Source organism: Ambystoma mexicanum, chromosome 8 (assembly GCF_040938575.1).
Source record: "Ambystoma mexicanum isolate Mex_15411 chromosome 8, UKY_AmexF1_1, whole genome shotgun sequence".
Classification (NCBI taxonomy): domain Eukaryota; kingdom Metazoa; phylum Chordata; class Amphibia; order Caudata; family Ambystomatidae; genus Ambystoma; species Ambystoma mexicanum.
The window spans coordinates 1,448,641,215-1,448,661,286 of NC_090929.1; the positions used below are offsets into that span (position 1 = coordinate 1,448,641,215).

General features: G+C 44.3%; 1 protein-coding gene across 2 annotated transcripts in view; it reads left to right on the top strand.

Annotated features, from left to right (window-relative positions):
* Positions 1 to 20,072, top strand: part of ARMH3 (armadillo like helical domain containing 3) — a 1,518,639-nt gene that overhangs the window by 340,560 nt on the left and 1,158,007 nt on the right. The window contains exon 7 of one of the 2 annotated variants that reach the window (XM_069611618.1): positions 7,140 to 7,214. The exons of the other annotated variant lie outside the window; for it this stretch is intronic. Coding sequence (XP_069467719.1) covers positions 7,140 to 7,214 — 75 coding nt within the window. The remainder of the gene's footprint in view (positions 1 to 7,139; positions 7,215 to 20,072) is intronic. 2 annotated transcript variants of the gene reach the window in all.

The following is a 20,072-nucleotide window of genomic DNA, read 5'->3' on the forward strand; positions in this document are numbered from 1 at the left end:
TGCCTTAGTTTCCATATGCGGTCTTTATGGCCTAGCATCTCCTTCTCGCCACAAATCACGGACCTTGCCAAGAAGTCCAGCCTTCAGCCCCACCTTCTCAGGGGCATTCTATCTTTCCTCACCTTGCCCCAGAAGCTCAACGTCTCCAGAGCCCTGGTTCTCTCTAGGTTTGCCTACTGCAAGAGCCTCTTCCTCAATCTGCCTCTTTCCTCCCCTCACCCCCTCCAACTAATCCAGAATAGGACTGCAAGATTTATCCTTGGCCTCAAGCACACGGACCGTATCTCTCCAGCCCTAAAACCTCTCCACTGGCTTCCGGTGACTGCAAGGATCAAATTCGAGACCCTTTGCATCATCCACAAGGCCGTCTGGGACCTGGGGCCTCTTTACATCCACCTTTCCTAAATACCTCACAGCCACAGTTCTTCAGTCCTCTGGCTCCAACTCTCTGCAAGTCCCACGTTTCTCCAAGCAGAGAGTGGGAGCTAGATTCCTTTCCTCAGCTGGCTCCTCCCTCTGGAACTGCCTCCCTTCTCCCTCCGCCTTGGGCCGGATCTTCTAAAGTTCTGGAAACTTCTCAAGACTTTCCCTTTTTCCTCTCTCTCCCCCTTTCTTGCTAACTCTCCCTCTGCCACTACATCTGGGGAATGGGACTGTTCCCTTCAAAGTCATACAGAGGCCAGACCCACCCCGACCAGTCCACCCTGCATCCTTTGCCAGCACTTGCCCTCGGGTTCCCTTTCCTGGAATAACCCATCTTGGTCCACCCTGCCCACCACCTTCATCCTCCCTTTCCCTTCTTCCCCTGGCACTTACCACTTTGGTCTGCCCAGTACTTTCCTGCCCCCTTTCATGTGGGCACCCCACTCCTGCAATTCTCCCTCTACCCCCTTACCCCTTGCACTTACCACCTTCTCAAGCACTTGCACAGTACGATTGTCACAAGACCAATATAACATGTCTTTGTTTATTTTTTTTTTTGTTCATGATTCTCTTAATCCCCTGATCCCCATCGCCAATCTTGTTTTGTGGCGCCTGGAAACACTTGTAAACTTGCGTATAGGCGCATACAAATGTTCACTAAGTAAAATAAAGGTATTTGCAAGTTGAATCTGGTTAAAAACAAGACTCTGGGAAACCGATTGGCGTGGAACTATTGAAAAGACTAGGTTTTATAAACTCTGCAAAAGCCTGTCGATCCTGGTTAAACCCTGGGGCACTCTCCCCGCATATTTTAGAAAGTTTCCAAACGCCTATTGGTGCGGCCAATTCTTAAGATTCTTACTGAACGTTTTGCTAACCAGGGAGATTCAACAATGTAGAGCAATTCATGCGGATGAGGAAGTAGGTATCTGCCCCATCTGTAATGATACAGGTCAGTTGCAGACAAGGGAGCATGTTTTAATTGAGTGTGTCTCGTTGCAAGAGCTGCGCCTTAAACGCTTGTGCAAATATGTTCATAACAATATGATTTTGAATTCAATGGATATGTTTTATCGGCTCGAAAGTGGAGAAGAGACTTTCTTAACGTTAGCTACCATGAAATGATTAATTGCTGCATGTCTGGTGAAAATAAAGTGGTCGTATGATATGAATTGTTCGCTAATTTCGATTTGCCTTTTATTGGTTTTAATTCTTGACTGTATTTTAGTACGTTCGTCTTTGCTGCTCTATTGTCTTTACACAATGCACTTTATAAGGAATTTTGAACTTCAAATAGATTCTGCACTATATTGTGACTTTACAAAACCTATTTGCTGCTATATTGTGAGGATTGAACTGTGTTTTACTATGTGTTATTTTGCATATGGATCTTTTTAGATTGTTTTATTTCTTTGTGAGTATTGTGAGACGATTGTTTGAGTTTTTGTGTATGTGTAAGGTTGCCTCTGTGTAATGTGAGAAACCTAAGGGTGTTCTCCCATTCAAACCCTGAAAGCCTCTATTCAGGTGGCCAGGGGATGGTCATCACTCTTGGTTCCCAACCCTGGGGGTGGACGAGCGTGGAGGATCACCTGGGTAGAGGAACACAGGGTTGTCTGAAGGGGGACACCCTAAGTGAGACGCAGTATCCTAACAGAGCAAAGGAGGGGGGAAAAGGAAACCCTGGACGCCTTCATTGGCTATGTTGACTCCTATCCTGTCATTTGTGACCCAGAGAGGATAAAGAAGACTCAAGTGACACATGGGCAGAGTTCCCATATTGAGATCCCTCCATCCTCTGCCTGTCCGAGTCAGGATTCACCTCGAGGCTCCTGTCCCTATAATCACTATGTAGACAAGATTAAAAGATTGTCTTATGAACCAAGACCATTCCCTGGAGGGGTGGCGGGAACGCAATCTTCCCTACAATCTCATTCTGCCTCAAAACCCTTTTCCTCAGTTTTCAGGGGGCATTTTCAAACTCGTACTATCACCCCCAACAAATACTGGGACGAGCAAGAGGCAACTGGGAGTAGTGAAGATTTCCCATAGGAATAACATGGGGAATGTAAGGGAAACTGGCTGTAGAAAGAACTTAAGTTGTCCCATTGATGGAGTCCGGCATTCCCTAATTATCACACACACACCTGACTCCACTTGACTACTGTTCTAACTATAAAATGTGTGGTTCTGCACAGCTGAATGATTGAGCTAGGGACGTTGTTTTAACCAGAGAAGCCACGGAGCAGAGAGCAGCAGGATCGAATGCTCTGGGGAGAATGGCGTGCCGAGACGCTGCCCCTGTGTTTCTGAGGGGCTGCAGCATGGCTAGTGAGCTGCGTCTCCAGAGAAACAGAGCGAAGTGTCTTGCAGGCTGCTGTTGGCGGGTACGGCTTTGCTTGTTCCCTTGGGACCTGTGCTTCCTCCAAGTCTATCTGAGGGGCAGGTGGTGAGACCCTGACCTCAGGCCTGTACTTGTCACCGCGCTGCTGCCCTAGTGAGTCTCGTAGAGTTTCGGAGATTGAGAGAGATTTAGGAGCATGCTACTAACTGAAGCAGAGCGTCCAGAAGAAAATGTATGAAGCGGCACCCAGTGGACAAGAGGAAAGAAAAAGAAACTAGTAAAGAAAGCAGACTGAGAAAAGGTACAAGATTGAGAGAAAGTCGGAAAGAAGGGCGTGCAAGAGACGCAAAGGAAAAGGACTATATTAAAGAGGGCGCGTGTGACCCGAAAAGAGAGAGAAGGGTGCAAGTGACCCTGGCAGAGTGGAAAAGGTGCTGTGGGCTCCGAAAGGTTGGGAAAGTCCAGATGTGCATGGGAAAGCAAGAAGGAAGGTGCCAGTGGTCCTGAAAAGGAGAGTGCAAGTGGGCACAAGAAGGAAAGTCAAGAAAGCAGAGGGGAACAAGAAGAGCGCAGAAAGCCCCTGAAGGAAAAGTCAAGAACAGGAAAATCCAAGAGAGAGGTTAAGGTACGGAGTGGTCGCACTTAGGAGGAGAAAATAACCTGCCATTTTCGAAAGCCTCTGATGCTAACCCTTTGAGAGAACTGTATTTGAAAAACAAGGGTACATCTTGACAAACTGAACTCATGTTTTCTTTTTAAGCTCAAGAGGGGCCCAAGCTTGGGGCAGGGGATCCTGACCCACCCAAGAGATGAAATGGTGTTTGGATTTGAAAGAGGCCTAAGCATGGGGAAGGGAACCCTGAGAGGCCTATGAAAGTGAAATCTTGACTATTTTGTATTACTGAAGGAACTGAAGCTTGGGGAAGGGAACTCTGATGCTTTAAATACATTGATATTGTTTGGACTATGGAGAAGGTCCTATGAACAATTCCTTTTAATTGACCTCATCCTTTTGAAGCTGTCCAACCTGGTGAGAAGACCACCTGAAACCAATCCTGGTTTTCCAATTTTTGTTGAACCACCACCTTTTGCTTTTGAAAGACTTCCTAACACATTTTTCTTGTCAAATAGTGAGGACAAGCATAGGTTTAGACACAGACAGATTTTTATGTGGACTTCTAAACTTTAACGGCCCTTAGAAACATCAGTTAAGGGAACCATCACTTCAGTGTTAGGGCCAGTTAGGCATTACACCTGACCAACCCAGGAACATTTAGAAAGAAAGGTTTTGAAAACGTATCCTTTTGAGTCTGTCTTTCTTGATACCATGGCTGTCTTCCAGTAACCAGAATCACAATAAATAAAAAGATAAAAAATAGAACATGTATTTTTCCTTAATGATGATCCATGCTTTTCTGCTATCATCTTTATTTTTACTGTTATCCCTGGATGAAATTATTGAAACTTTTAAGCACATATTGGGTAGTTCCTACTGGTTGTTTTTATGCTGTTTCGTTTTAATCCTTGTAGTGCAAATTGTCCTCTGCTCCGATAATCGAGATAAAAGAAGCTATTGGTGGCAAATTAACCAGACTCTCCTAGGCTAGAAGCAGGAGGTAAATCGCACCCAGCAATTTCGATCCCTGTCATGGGGAATAAAACGCCATTGGAAAAACTCGACTCAAACTAAAAAGACATAAAACCTGTCTCTACATCTCCTAAGAAATAATGGCAGCAATGCAGTGAAGTTCTGGATTTATCACAATGCAACAAAACCACGGGTGGACTAGGAACCAAAAGAGGCAATGGAAATAATGTTCAAAGTGGCCGCATATTACCCATTTTCAGCAAATCTAATCCTTTTCCTATGTGTTGGAAATACCACGCAAGAGGCCCAGGGTGCAGAGGCCCTACTGGGAAATCTCCAGAGTTCCCTATAGGCCACTCCACCCCTTGACAAAACTCACCAGATCTTCAGGTCAAAATAAGTACCTACGATTGCTGAAGATTACCATATTATTCTGTTTCGTCGACTTAAAAGGGATTTTGCTATTTCACAAATCTGTTTGCTATAATTATTTACATGTGTTCTTGAAAAAAGTAAATGAGTAAACGTCCTTTCGCCTCCAAAAGAGAAAACCTCCCCATTGGGCCTGTTCTTAAAGGCTCTCCACTTCATTTGCTTTAAATTTTGTATTGGCCTATAAAAGGAGTTTGTACATTCTTTACTGAATGTTGTGAAGCAGTGATTGAACAGTCGTGCATGGTATAGGGACTGACTAGCGCTCTGGCCGCCAGGAGCTGCTAGCCATCTGGACCATCCAAGCACCTAGGAGCATCTGGACTAGCTTGTTGCTCGGGGCTGTCTGGAGCAGCAAAGCAGCGTGAGCTCTCTGCACTCTGTGTATCTATGGTCATGGTGTGTGTGGCATTGTGCTGGGTCAGGTGTAGCCTGGTGGTCAAAAGGCCGTTTTTTTCAGAAAGGGAAATTGGATATGAAGTTACTTTTGTGTCGGGATGTTTGACGTCTTTACCGTTTTTACTATGGCTGAAGTGGTGGATGTTTTTCGCGCCATCTCGTCTGTCATTGCTGGGTCTTTGTGCACAAAATCCTCAAGCCATGGGTAGGCATCTTGTATGTAAGTAGCCGGAAGGGTAGAGACGCTACTCTAGCGCACTTCCATTTAAATGCCAGGAAGTACGGGATTATTGATTTCATTGCATTATCATTTTGAAGTCCTTTCTTTTAATACGTTTGAGCTTTTCATCTCCACATAAGACCATTTCCTGTTGGCATCCTATTCTTCACAGTAAGTTTGCAGCTTGCGTTTGGGCGAAAAGGCAGTCTTTCTTTGAAAGTGAAGGAAGAAGAAAAATCGGAGAGTTCAGATTTCGAAAGAATTAGGAAATAGTGTCTTGTGCAGATGAACTTTTCTCTTTCAGTCGAGGCGAAGCATTTCATCGCCTGGTAATAAGAGCCTACGCTGACATCTTGTGGCCTTTAAGGAACACTGCACACACGCATGCGAAAGCTTGCATGAAAGAAAATGGTCCCACAAGCTGTGGATCACTCTGAAATATTTCACACTTTGAAACAAAGTATAGAGTCCGTGACCAGCATGCATAACCATTTTAAGGCAGCTTAAGTGTGTTGCTGCACTAGGGATATTTTTGTAATGAAAACGGAAACTATGTATTTAAATCATTGCTTTAAATGCATTTGGCAATAAGATAAATCCATGCTCCTTGTAAGCCTCACAACCCCACACTCCATTCACCCAAAACAATCACCAAGACATTCTCATCCTCCAGTTGAAATCCTATAGGGTTGCTGTGCATGACGTATTTCCCAGAATGTCCGACATTAACCACATCCCTTCTGCCATGGTTGGGGCATAGTGTGCATATTCGTACCTCGCTCTGCTGCCATTTCCACAGTCTCTTTTTGCTTTGGTGGGGGGCCTGTCCTCTGCGTGTAGGATTGTTTCTAGGTGTTCTGTGTCGTGAGCATAGAAGCATGCGTGTCCCGAGGGGATGCATTGGCTGGGGCTGCGGTGTGTAAGGTGGAGGTTGCAGTGTTGGGTTCTGTTTGATATCTTTTGGGACGTGTGCAGTTGACATGGGTGGGTGGCTTAGCTGGTGCAGGTATTTTGTGTTGTTACTTCAATTGTGATGTACAACATCCACATTGACCCCAGTCTTAAAAACAAAATACATGTGTCAAGGACCTTTCAAATGGTTTGGGGTTGTTTGCTGCATTCGCCCATTCAGTCCTATTTCCATAAAATATGCATGCCCCCCATCCCCCATAGAAAATTCCACAGCTGTCTCTGCTCACTGTACGTCTGATACCTAGAGACCTACTTTGCATCACCACATCTTCCGAATTAAGATAGCTCCGACAGGGCAGCCATTGGTGTTTAAGGACAGAGCAATAGAGCACACTCAGTATATAGGAGGTAGGACTAGGCAGCCTGATGACGGTGCACATGTATTCTGGCTGTCTACATCCAACCTCTACTACTAACTGGTCCTTTTTCCCCACATTCCAAATGGAGAGTGCTCAGAATTTCGTTTGTGTTTAGAGGTTTGCTACATGCACATGATTCGCATTTGTCCTACATCAAACTATAACAGACACATGTGTATTGTAATTCTTTTTTTGCATACTATTTAAAATAAGTCTCTGAAGCCTTAACTATGTTTAGATGATCCCCTGGATGTTGCTAAATACAATACGAAGGGGGATTCATCCACCACTAAACTCAACGGGCCTGGAGCCAGTATTATTTTGTTGTTTGTGTGGTCTGTCCAATGCATTGTTCTGGAAATTGCAAAGCTACAATCTTAATGATATTTGTTCTTCCTGCAGGTGACCGATAACATCAGTCAGAACACCATACTGGAGTATGTCATGATAAATAGCATATTTGAGGCCATTTTGCAGGTAGGAAATGTTTGTTTTATCATGGACTTATCCTGGTCAGTGCCCATTTGATGGTCTTATCCTGGTTAGTGCTCATTTGATGGCTTTAATTTCCCATTGCCAGAGTATCCTTTGGTTAAGGACCACATATTTGTCATTCTCAGATATTTGGTTTGGAAGAGAGGGTGCACACTAAGATGGCAGACAATGAAGATTACGCAGGATTATATCACCAGGAGTCTTGATTGTATTAAAGACACTGACGCGAGCATTAAGATTCCATGGAGGTCGAACCTATTGTGCTACGGGGAGGGGGGGGGTCGGGAACATCCTCTGGTGCAGGCAGGGACGCTGCAGCTATTAGCATGCAGAATTTCAAGGCAGAGATGGGTCTTGCTGGGCCTTTCAAGAGCTGCTGCAGATTGTATCAGACTCATGGGCGCCTTCAACTCTTGTTCGCACAGAAGAAACCGTCTTTAATAAAAAAGTCCTAAATGTAGCCTACGAGGAACAGTCTGCAGACTTCAATATATCGTGCAGGGAAACTCCTGTCGCAAATGTTTTGGACACCATCGCCGCTCTAACGGAGTGTGCCCAAACATGCTCAAATCTGTACCTGCCAAGCTCATAACCTCTCTTAACCACCGAGCTATGGTGGCCGAGGCAACTGCATGAAAAGGCTTCCTGCACGCAATCAACAATTGGTGCACTCCTCTAGGTCTAATTTCCTCGGTAGCCTTTTCATAGTCCTTGATACAACGAGCTATGCACAATTTGGGCTCATCTGGGAAATACGGATACGAAATGACGGAGGACACACTTAGTTCTTTTTGCAATATGGAATGCTACTCCTGCTGGATAAAACACTTTCTTATTTATCTCTATTGCTTTAACATCAGAGGCTCTTCTACGCAAAACTAAACAAAGCAGCATCGCCAGCTTATTGGTTGGACTGATAACTGCTCGTTCTCTGGCCACTGCTTGAAGAGACGAGAAATGACCTCCACATCCCATAGGAGAGAATATCTGCGAGCAGGGGGTTTGCACACCTTTACTCCTCACAACAATCTAACCACGGCCGGATCTTCCCCCCTATCGGCAAGCCATCGCACTTTTCATGACCTGCGGAAATCGCTGACCTGTCTACCCCTGATGTGCGAAATGCACGCCCATGCTGGGATAACTCTTCTAAGAAATTTAGAATAAGCACTTCAGGTGCAGAAATGGGATGAACCCGCTGTTGCGCGCACTTTTCCTCCCACTTGGCCCATGCTGCGTCATAGCTCCTAAGGGTGGAAGGCGCCCATGATTTTCTAATGCAATCTGCAGCGGCTCTCAAAAAAGCCTGGCAAGTCCCATTTCTGCCTGAAATTCTGCACACTAATAGCTGCAGTGTCCCTGCCTGCACAAAAGGATGTTCCTGACCCACCAGGCTGCACAATAGGTTCGACCTCCATGGAATCATAATGCTCGCCTCCAGTCTTGACATAGAATCTTGCAGTGTCTGAAAAAGTGTTCACTTTGTTTGCCCGTTAGAATTTACACCATTCGTCCTTGAACAAAATCAGTGTTGCATCAATCAAAAATAGGTGGCTGGCACATTGATACTGGCTCTCCTTTGTTTTCTTTTCATATTATTAATTGATTATAATAATTGATAATAGTGTTTTGTAAAGCTCCAGCATGTCGAATTTTGGCAACTTCTCCACCCCGAGTTGGTCTTGACCAATTTTGGGTGAGTGGGGGTATGTTTGTCACCAGTTGGTGAGGATTATAACCTGATGATATCCTCATATTCAACATCTCTGATAATAGCCCTAGACGAGGATGGATTTTAATCGCTGCTTTCCACTACCTTAAATGGAGGTGGTATTGGCGCGGTCCCTGGGTGGACGTGTACATGGGAAATACCTGCTTGAATAAGACGTTCTCTAGGCACTTCTTTAAGTATGGCAGACTGTCAAATAATCCCAAGTGTAGCTCTTGTGTGTTCGTGAGGTTAGCGCTTTGTTTTTGGTTGACCCGTGGTCACCAGATATGAACGTGCAAATGGGAGGGATAGTGGGAGGGATGTATGTGATTTCGCTGAATTTACTTCACCTAAATGTGAAATCTTCGAATAATTTTTTCTTCGAATTATTTTTATGCAGGGCAAAAAAAAAAGACCACCCTGCCCCTCACTTCTCTCTACCTAATCCTATCCCCTACCCCACCCCATCTATGTTTTAAAACTTACCCACTTACCCAACAAAACTTGAAGACATTTATTTTCTGAAGACTTTGCATTAGGTGAAACTGATTCAGTGAAATGCACTAATAGGTATTGGGAGGTGAGCTGCTTTTGATTTTCCTGACCCATCTAAGAAAACATTACCTCCCTTGAAATATTGTCACCTTATTGCTCAGGAATTTTGTATATTCATTCTGTGTGGTCCGCATGTGAGCATTGAGCTTGAAAGACACCCCTCCTGTCGGAACAATTCAAGCCACCAATGGATGCACGTTTGTCCTTTATTCTTAGCAGTAAGTTTGCAGTCTGCTAGTTTGAGTCTTACAAATTGATTTTTTATTTCGTTTTGAATTGTATGTGTTTGTGTGGGTAGTATGTGGGGGCAGAGCAAGGATATGGAGGACCCCCACTATTTAAAAAACAAAAACAAAGTTGACTTGGTAGAGTCAAACTAGCAGACCACAAACTTAACTGTGGTTGTTCTAATCACATAGTATTCTCATTAACAATTTAAGGTGAACTGCCCGGAAATATTTTGTTTCAGGTTCAGTTTACTATAGCAACTCTGATGGACCTTTCTCTGAGGACTTGAGAGTGGAAACCTCTTCCTTGAGAGAAGCGCTTTACTCTTTACTTGAAGCCATTATGTTGAAAGCTCATGTAGTAGACTGTGCGCTTTGGTGAATCATGGCATACTTGCACAGAATCGGCTTTGCGCTAACCTTCAATTTAGTGTGGGATCAAACTGATTAGGTGCACAATTGCTGTGCCATGTGTGAGGAGCCTGGAATGAGACGCGGACACAGAGGACTCATGCTTTTGGCAATAAACATTTATTGAAACAAAAAGAGGGTTGGAAAATGTCTCATTAAACCTATTCTAGGAGGTGTTTCCCTACCTCAACCAAAAACTAATGGGTCTGTCCTTTAAGATGTGCAACACAATATGTCCTGTGTCCGTAATCCTATTCTGGCCCTCACAATCTAAAATTGATTCTAAGGTGTAAAGGGGTATTGTCGTTCACTCTTAAAGTGTTTGAATGTTCAAATCCAACCTAAAAGATTGCACTCCAACAAAAAACAGGTTCCTAGCAGATAATGTTTATAGCTCTCAGGGATAATAATTCACTCCCCCAAATTTCTCTTCTTCTTTAACACACAACTCAGAATCCTAAGGGAATGACATTTGCTAGGGATTCTCTTTACCATCAATATGGATTTCAGTGATAAGTCTTTTCCTTAAGATTCTCACAGTTCACAAACTGAAGGGCTGGTACTCTCCTTGAGTTCCTTACCACTCATACACAGACGTCCATGGGCCAGGTATACTCCCCTGCCGGGGCTTTTCGCAGTCATTCCCAAACATTTCTCATCACTGGATATGCCTTCCTGCCAGGCCTTTTACACAAGCATTTTTATCTTCACCTGGTGCACTCTCCTGCTAGGACTTTCACACATTTACTTGTAAGACTTTACCTTTGCCTGATATGCTCTCCTGCTAAGACCTTTAATCATGCATTTACTTGTAAGCATTTATCTTCCCCTGGTGTATTTCCCTCTACCAGGACTTTCATGCATTTATTTATAAGTATCTTGTAGTATCCAGGCATCAGGTAGTAATTCGGGGAACACACTGGAGCCAGGCAAGTGCAGGTTAAGACTGCTTTATTATTCTGAGAGTAAGTTACATGGCAAGTCAGAAAGATTGTACAGGAGAGCATTACAGAGGCATCCTTCTAGCAAGGGTTCCCATCCTGTGTGTACCAGCAGTCATCGCGGGAACACACCACCCTTCAGGTTCCACGTTCTACACTAGATTCTTCCCAGTCAAGAGATACACTTAGGCACATACTACATATCATTACTTTGGCCCATTGCTGGCGTATCGTTCCTGTTTTTACTGTGTTCGCCTCAACAAAGGTTCTCTCTCTAATACGATGGATTTTAGCCCAGCTTCTCAGTTCATTCCCATTTATTCCGGTTTCTCTTACTTTCTTTAAGTGTGGGTTCAGCGACCCCTATGTTTTACAGCTTTCAGGTATATCAACCTTCTCATTACTTTCGGTACGTTCGCTTGAGAAGTGCACACACTCTTGCAAACCAGTAACCCTGTTGACTTTCCTGGGTTTACCGGATGCTGTTAGTATTTCCAGTGCTACTCTGCTCTTTCCCATCTAGCTGCTGGCTCTGCATGCACCCTGTCAACCGTTGTACTGGGTTGGTACACGTTTCCCGCTGCCTCTTGCTCACGGCGTTGATCCGTCTGCCTTCTCGCTTCCTGCGCTGCTGTTTGGCTGCGCTTGGACACTGTCTCCCGCAGTGTTCACTTTCCTGCTATTGTGGTTGTATTCTGTGCAGTATGCTGTTTCCTCCAACTTCCGCAGCTCTCTCGACTCCTCATTCTCAGCTGCTGCAGCAGCAGTTTTAAGGTTCCCAGGCTGATTGGAGAGTTTCCAAAGACTAGACCGCTCTGTGGGCTTGCGGTCTTCGTGATCCTCATTGCTCGATCTCTCTCCCTCGTCCCAGTGGTGATTAGTTATCCCTTATGTGATTTTGAGGGAATTGGTATGAGACCCTTTTGGGAGTGATTAGTACTGCTATCTGCCTCAGTGACTGATATATCGTTCTTTGTGTCATGTCGTGGAGTGTTTAAAGTAGGTCTAGTGCGGGTTAAGTGGCATTGTCACAATATGCCATTAAGGCATGAGAAACTGAGGGTGCTTCTCTAGAAGGGTCTGGAGAGCATGTGACTCTCTCCAACGATGTCACCCCACTCTCCCAAGGGTTACCTCCCCCCAGGTGGTCCTCCCTCATATAGCCACCCCAGGGCCAGGATCAGGTAGCGGATGCCATTCCCCTGGCTACCTGGGCAGAGGCTATACCAGGGAAAGGAGTAATGACATTATTGGATTCATTGCACATGCCATAATCCTAAGTCATGCATTATAACGTAGTGTCCCCAAGCAACCAGCTCAAGCCGTCTATGGGGTCTTATACCTGTTTTCTTAGCCGTTTGTGCACCAGAGTCACGATTTGTATTGCCACAACAAATTCTTGCACTTGTTTGCCTTAGGAGGTCATTATTGAATAGTGCTACCATACATATCTTATGTTATTTAAATTTGACTTGCGAACTTATGATTGCTAGCTAATCATTAAAGTACTTGAAAAATGTAAAATACATTCATGTTGAACAGAAAAGGAATTGTATGTTTTGATTGTGCATTTATTTTCTAGTGTTGTCTTTAAGGGGGTTTGGGGGTTTGGGGGTTTGCATGTGTGTGCTCCCGTTATTTTCCCAGTGCACTTTCACCATGCAGATGTCATCCTGATGTTGGAACCCACCAATGCTAAAGAGGGTTCCTGTTCCATATGGGGGTAAAATAGAAAGATAAGTTTTAAGTTGCATCTTGGTGATATTTTGATCTGAACTGGCGTACAGCACACATCTGAAAATACTCCAGAACCATGATGTCTTGGTCATCATGGTACAAGTACCAGATTAAGGTTTAGAAACAAGGATTGCAGAGATGGGTGGTGGGATTCAAAAGCTGATGGCAACATCATATGGCCACGGATATACTGGGTACCTTTGTCCTTCAGGAACAGAGGACCCCTCCCATAAAATATCAGAGTGGTTATGCGTTCGACCTTGAATTAGCTTATTGATGGTATCAATGAAGCAATTTCAGATCTGAAGGCATGTGTTTTGGAATGCAACAATTGCACTCACTTCCATACCAGGTTGTAAAAGCACTATAGAAGCATCATGAGGTAAATGCAAACATTAACAGATAATTTGAGTTTCAAATGGCAATCTTCCTTCCACAATTTGCTAATCTTTTGAAAGACACTGATTGGACATAGAACTCTGCACTGGTGCCGGTTTTGGTGCCAGGCACATGCCATCTCAGTTATCAAGGTAGCAAGCTTTGACCCGGTTTCAGTAGATCTTTGGTGATAACAATGAGGAGACAGAATCTGCCTCCCCTCTGCCTTTGACTGTACTGCATGTGACTATGAGGATTGCTGTGTGGCCTGTCGCGTGTGGTACATTTCTTTAGGTCATTTTGAGGCCAGTTGGGTATAATCCCTGATCTGGATTTGCCTTCCTCATGCTCAGCCTTTTGGTTACGGTTTGTCATTTAATGTGGTCATGCTGATGATAGTTAACTGTGTCAGGTTAATTATCCAAAAGCTTACATTCATTGTAGCGCATGAGGCCTCAAAGGAGGTTCTTATCTGCTTCAGTGAAACTTTGCATTTGCCTCTGCTGTCTCTAGGAGAACTCTCCCTCTGCATTTTCTATGTGCAAGAAAGTTGGTGATAAATACAGGCCTACTCCTTAGCGTCCTGTATCACTGACATCACACCCTACCCCTGACATTCCAGTGGTACTGACATCAAGTGGTCTAAGCCAAACACATTTCCTAATGCTTTGAGGAAAGGAAGAGTCTACACCTGGGTGCATGCGCAAGAGGATTCAACTCAGTTGAAACGACACAAGGTTGCCAGAGTGATCACACTGGTAAACCTTGATATTTTGCTTGCCAAGTTGCAAAACCCTTGTGAATGTGCTAGACAGAGAAACAGAATGGCATCATAAAAAATAATGAATTTCCTTTATCCATGTAGTTCTAATGCCTCCATAAATGAAGTTTGGCAGCTAAATAATCTACCTTGCCTAAAACAGCTGTGTACAAAAAATGTGCAAAGATATATTGTAAGCCCGAGAAAGTAACATAGGTGAGATGTTAAGATTTCCTTACACCCGAAGTTGGGCAGCAAAATATAAAACCGATTTAAAGGTGCTAATGATGAAGCCGTTAGGCCAGACGAGTAGCTGCTTTCCAGGCAGAAAAGAATCCGTGCCTGGCCAGTTTTACGGAAATCCAAAGGCAGCAAAAATGCTTTCTGAAAAAACAAGTATGAGCTGAACTAGAAATGTACAATCTCAAATTTAAATTAGAATCCAAGATACAACCCTATATATTTTAAGAGTACACCAGGGTAGGAGTGAAACCATAAAATTAGGCCAGCGTCAACCACTCTTGAACACGTGATAACAAGACGGCAAAAGATATCAACACAAATTAGTTTTAACAGTTTTAAGAATGAGAAGACATCCAATTTCCAATAGCACAGAGAATGTATTTCAATTAAGGATACAGTACTCAACTTGTAAGTCTCCCTCCTACTTACTGGTAGCTCCATTTTGACTACCTTTATCTTCTACATTCCTTCTTGTAACACTAAATGTACCACACTTCTGCACCTTCATTATTTGACCTTACCTCCAAGAACTGCATTGGTGGCCCATTCACAGTGGGGCACATCCCAACGCACTGCAAAGGCCATGTCCTCAATTTGTCATTTTTTAAACTTCTCACAGCCACTTCCTTAGCTATCCTCTATCAGGTGTGATCTGACCATTCTCACCTGGCATTTTCACTTGACCTTCCCCTTCCCACTAACAAGAAATGCTCCCTGGCTAAGCTTCTATTGAAAACGGGTAGGAGCAAATATGCCACAGAACAGCTTACCAGAGAGTGGAACCTACTAAACTCTGTTGCACCAAAAACATAGCTATTGCGGTTCTTGGTGCACTTTGGTGCTATGGTCTTTCAAAAGAGCTAGTTGCAAAGCAGGCAAAAACCCTGTACGGTGGCCACCTTACAGGCCTTTTGGGAGGCCAAAATGCAATCAAACCGATCTCTCTGGGACTCTAGGAACCTGTTCATGAAGGTGAACTCGGCCTCCCCCACAGGGGCCTCCCTTTCACCTACTCCGTCACAAGCCCCATGTTTTCATCTTGGAAAGTTTTTCCATAATTTGGTTTAATCCATGACCGAAGGGATCCTTGGGACCAAACACCATTTCTGGTGCCCTAATCTCTGCGTTGGGTGGAGCTTTCCTCCCATCCCTGGAGTTCTGGGATGTTTCCAGCTACTCCCTTAGTCAGCTGCTTATAAATCTATAATGTCATATACACAATACCATAGTCAATGTGATCCCAAAACATATATTATTAGACTAAAGTCATTATACAAATGAATGATACATATTTGTTGAAAGCAGGGTGTACATTCCAGGGATCAAAAGAGGTAAAGAACCCACAATGTAATTAAACAATAGTAATCCAACATGAGGCACAATATAGGCCAGAAACAATTGTTGAGAAACACAGAGGGTAAAACAAAAATAAACCAACATCATGGATCCAATAAAAAAAATAACAGGAAAGAGAGATGCACAAAAAAAAACAATACACTTATATTAGAACAATTTAGGAAACAATTGGAAAGGTGCATTGCCTAATTACTGAAAATAGTTACACATCTCAGCCATTGCCACACCCAAAAGTGACCATGCATAAACATGCTTGGAGGAAGTGCCCCCACATCCGTCTAATAACAAGAAGTCCTGTGTACAATATGCCGACTTCAGAAATTGATTTATAGGATGAGAAATTATGAGTACTGTTGAGTATTCCATACAAGGGAAAGGTGAGCATTACCAAACAAGATGGGCTGTGTGTCCCCACATGCTTGCCATTTGGGCTCATTAAGTCATGCATGTTTGCCTACCAAGAAGTAGATGTGGCTGTGTAAAAACCTGTTCACTCAATTAGGTAACCTGTCAAGAAAATTAAACATAATTAATCCATGTCAGCAACCAAAAGGTGCCTGAGAAAAAGTAGAGTTGGGGGAGGGAGGGGGCGGGTTGGTTTACCTGACAAGGTTGTTTGAACGTTGGGCATTGATTTGGGCAGTGTGTGGAAACAGTTGGAATCCAAATGACCCTGCTAGTAATACCACAAGTTATTTAGCTTTAATTGAACTGCCACCTGCCCCTGCATGTCTTTGTACCGTAAGTATGGAATTTGGGGTGTTCAATTATATTTTCAATATGTATTTACAATCATGGAACAAAAGCTATGCAATTGGTCTAATTCAAAGCCAGTATATAATAGAGAGCATCTGAGCCAATGTTAGCGAGCCCTTAATTGGGCTAACGCCTTCCTGGGTGTTAACTATGATTTCGCTTTTTCTGTCACTTTATGTAATTCTTCACCATTAACTGGTTAATTTTTATTAGGTAAATCTAAACTAGGGGATCAAATTGGCATAGGTCTGCAGTACCTAGAGTCTTTTTTTGGGATGTCTCTTTAAAAATATGCAAGTTCATGTCGAATCATCATTTATTTAATTCAAGCACATTTTCTGTCACCATAGGTATTCAAGTAACACCTAATTAATATAGGTCAGGCTTCTTGCTTTCTGAGCGCCAGGCATCTGCCACTCACCTTTTACAGGAGCAGATTGCAAATCATATTTGCATGCTTAACGTGAACAGACTGAGTGACCTATTCAAGTGTGGGTTGACTTCGTAACTTTCTTCTTTAGCGCTTAGGGTGCGCAACGTCAGGTAGTAAGCTCCATAATAGCACGTCCAAGTTATTTATTGAGTTTTTTCATAGAATTGGCATAGGCTGGTGTAATTCGCTCACGCGGCAGCATGCAGAAGCCATGCCGAAAGGCTGATCCAGTAAGGTAAGTTCGGGCCAGTTGTAAGGTTTTCTTTCATGATGACATTATAAGCCCAACCTGGCCCCAATTTATTAACTAATTGCTGCATCCATATTTCGAATGGATTGCGTCATCCCACGTATTCCTCATCTTATGATATTTCCACATCCAGCTTCAGCTGCTTCAGACTTTTTTCCAGCAGAGGGCGCTGCGCATCAATGCCTGTCGACTCGATGTCCCTCGGAAGCCTCGGTCTCGATGTCGACATCATCGTTGGTATAAAGCGCGTGCAGCAACCGTTGGCTTCAGTTCTGTTTTTCTGTGAAGGCTTTTGCTTCAGATACGGTGCTCTTCTGGTCCCTACAAGAATCTTTAAGTAAAAATCATTAGAATGGCATAGTCATCAGCACCTTTGACTCCGAGATCAGGGTATAAGAACTGCCAGGACTGTGGGGCGAAGATGTCCCTTATGGACCCCCATCGGGTGGGTCTGTGGTGCCTTGGTTCCTCTCACGCTACTTTCGACTGTAAGGCCTGCCTATCATTGACCGCGAAAGCCCAAAAGAGCGAAGAGGAAAACTAGCGGCAGATAGGTCAAAATCCCCATTGACGACTCAGTCAAAAAGACAGTCTTCAGACCAGTCAAGAAATATTTCTCCTCATCAAAAGAAAACAAAAGGATGGCGATCACGCAGTGGTTCTCGCCACTCGTCATTGCGGCGTTTGACGGAAAGGCACCATAGGTCGCCGTCTTCGTCGTCATCGAGTTCCTCCCCAGAACGGGTTAAATGCCTGATGAAATCAGCCTCCCCCGTTGAGTGGGAGAATTTCAGAGTAAAAATGATGAAAGTATTCGAGAATGCAGCCTTGAGCCCCTCAAAGACTTATGAAAGCCATGGCCAGGTAAAAAAACTCAATAAGAAAAAAGATGAGGGCAAAAGCCATGCTCCCTCGGGCTCGGGAGGCAAGGAAAAATCTCCTCGAGAGTGGTTGAAGGATCCCTCAAGTCGAGACAAATCTTCTTTGAGGAAGAAGTCATTGATGCCATCAGTGCCAAAAGACTACTCATCGGACCCTAGCAAGTCCTCAACGCCACGCTACCCTTGACACCCTCGAAGATTACAGAGAAATTATATGTATTGTTACCAAAGAAAGGATTTTTTTAATCACTTTCTTCTATTTGAGGAAGCAGAACATTCCTCTGATTCATGTCCCTTTGGCCAACAATATGGACCACCTGGGGTCCCTTTACCCCTGATCTCAGAGTAATCCAGGTTGAAAAATGTACAGGAGTCCCCGTAAAATGCAAGTAGACTAGATACGTCCCCAGAATTAGAATTTGGTCGACCTGATCCTGCTGACCATGCAGAAGGGTCTCAGACATTTAATGTTCAGGATGGTGGAATACATGGGGTGGAAAAGACCCAAACCAATATATGGGCATGATGATCTTACAGATATCCTACATAAAGGACCGCACAAGGATCCTATTCTTCCTTTTCATGTGGCTCTGCAAAGGCAAGTAAATACAAATTGGTAGAAGCCAGAATTAATTCCGGCAGTAAACAAAAAACGAACATCCAAATACAGGGTGTCCAGTAGTGACACCAGTTATCTGACAAAGCATCCCACTCATCAAAGTTTGGTGGTATATCCACCTCAAAACAAAACGCATACCCGACTATTCCCCCAGACAGAGATGACAAGCGTTACAACGCTTTTGGCCAAGAAGTTTTCTCTGCGGGTAGTACGGCCCTAAAGTCAGTGAATGCTGCGTGCACGTTGGCCAGCTTCACTTAGACTATTTGGGAATGTATAGTGATGGCGGCTGAGCACATCCCCGAAGGGGATGAAAGAGACAGATTTCTAAATCTAGTCAAGGATGGGAAGGACGCGATGTGCGAATCCCCCCAGACAGGTCTCGACGCTACTGACAGTATCAGTAGGTCAATGGCGGCTAGTACAGTAATGCGCAAATGTACCTGGTTAAGAAAGTCTGGTTTTGCTCCAGATGTGCAATCTAGACTTCTTAACATGCCCTTTGATGGCACACATTTATTTGGTGACGAGAGCCTGGAGAAACTGCAGACCTCCAAAGTAGCAGCAAAATCCATTGGTGCTGCTATTGGACAGGCACAAAGCCAGTAGGCACACCTTGGAGGGGTAGGTCCTTTTGCTTTTACTCCATAGATGGAAGGGGGAGAGGACTGTCCAATCAAAGAGGTCAAAAAAGATTCCCCCACGGTGGACGGGGAAGAGGTACTAAGACCGCCCAGGTAGCAGTGACTTTAGCATCAGCCACTGCTCCAGCCGCCTCAAAACCTCTCTGAGGCCTTAGTTTACAAGACCTCAGTGAGAGGCAGACTCTCACTGTATCTGAAAGAATGGCAAGGCCTTACTTACAGTTGCCCAGGGTTACTGCCTGCCCTTTCTAAAAAATCCTAAGAATCATCCACTGAGGAACAGGTCTTTCATAGTTCCAGATCCGCTCCTTAAGCAGGAAATCTTGACCCTGCTAGAGAAAGGTGCTATAGAACCAGTACCTGTAGCGGAGAGGAACAAGGTTTGGTACTCCCCGTACTTCCTAATTCCCAAGAAGGACGGAGGATGGAGACCCATTTTGGGCTTCCTCAGGAAGGACAAGTTCAAGATAGTTGCCCTTTCTCAGATCCTTAAGGCTCTCCAGCTCAGGACTGGATGGCATCCTTGGACCTTCATGATGCTTACTTTCATGTGCCAGTCCATCACAAGCACAGACAGTACCTGAGGTATTGCCATTTGGGCTGACCTCCACCTGAGGGTTTTCACCAAGTTGTTGGCAGTGGTGGCAGCGAGTCTCAGGAGAGGGCAGATTCACGTCTACCCCTACCTGGACGATTGGCTGACCAGGGCTTGTTCCCCCAAAGAGGCCCAGGAACTTCTCAGTTACACCTGTCATTCTCTCCACGGACTGGGCTTCTCCCTCAACTTCAACAAGTCCCACATGATACCATCTCAAAGGCTCCAAATCATTGGAGCAGTCCTAGATGCATCACTGGGAAAAGCCTCACCACCATAAGTGAGGGCTCAAGACATTCTGCAGATGGTCACCAAATTCCAAAGTGCCCAGCGTCTCCCGGCC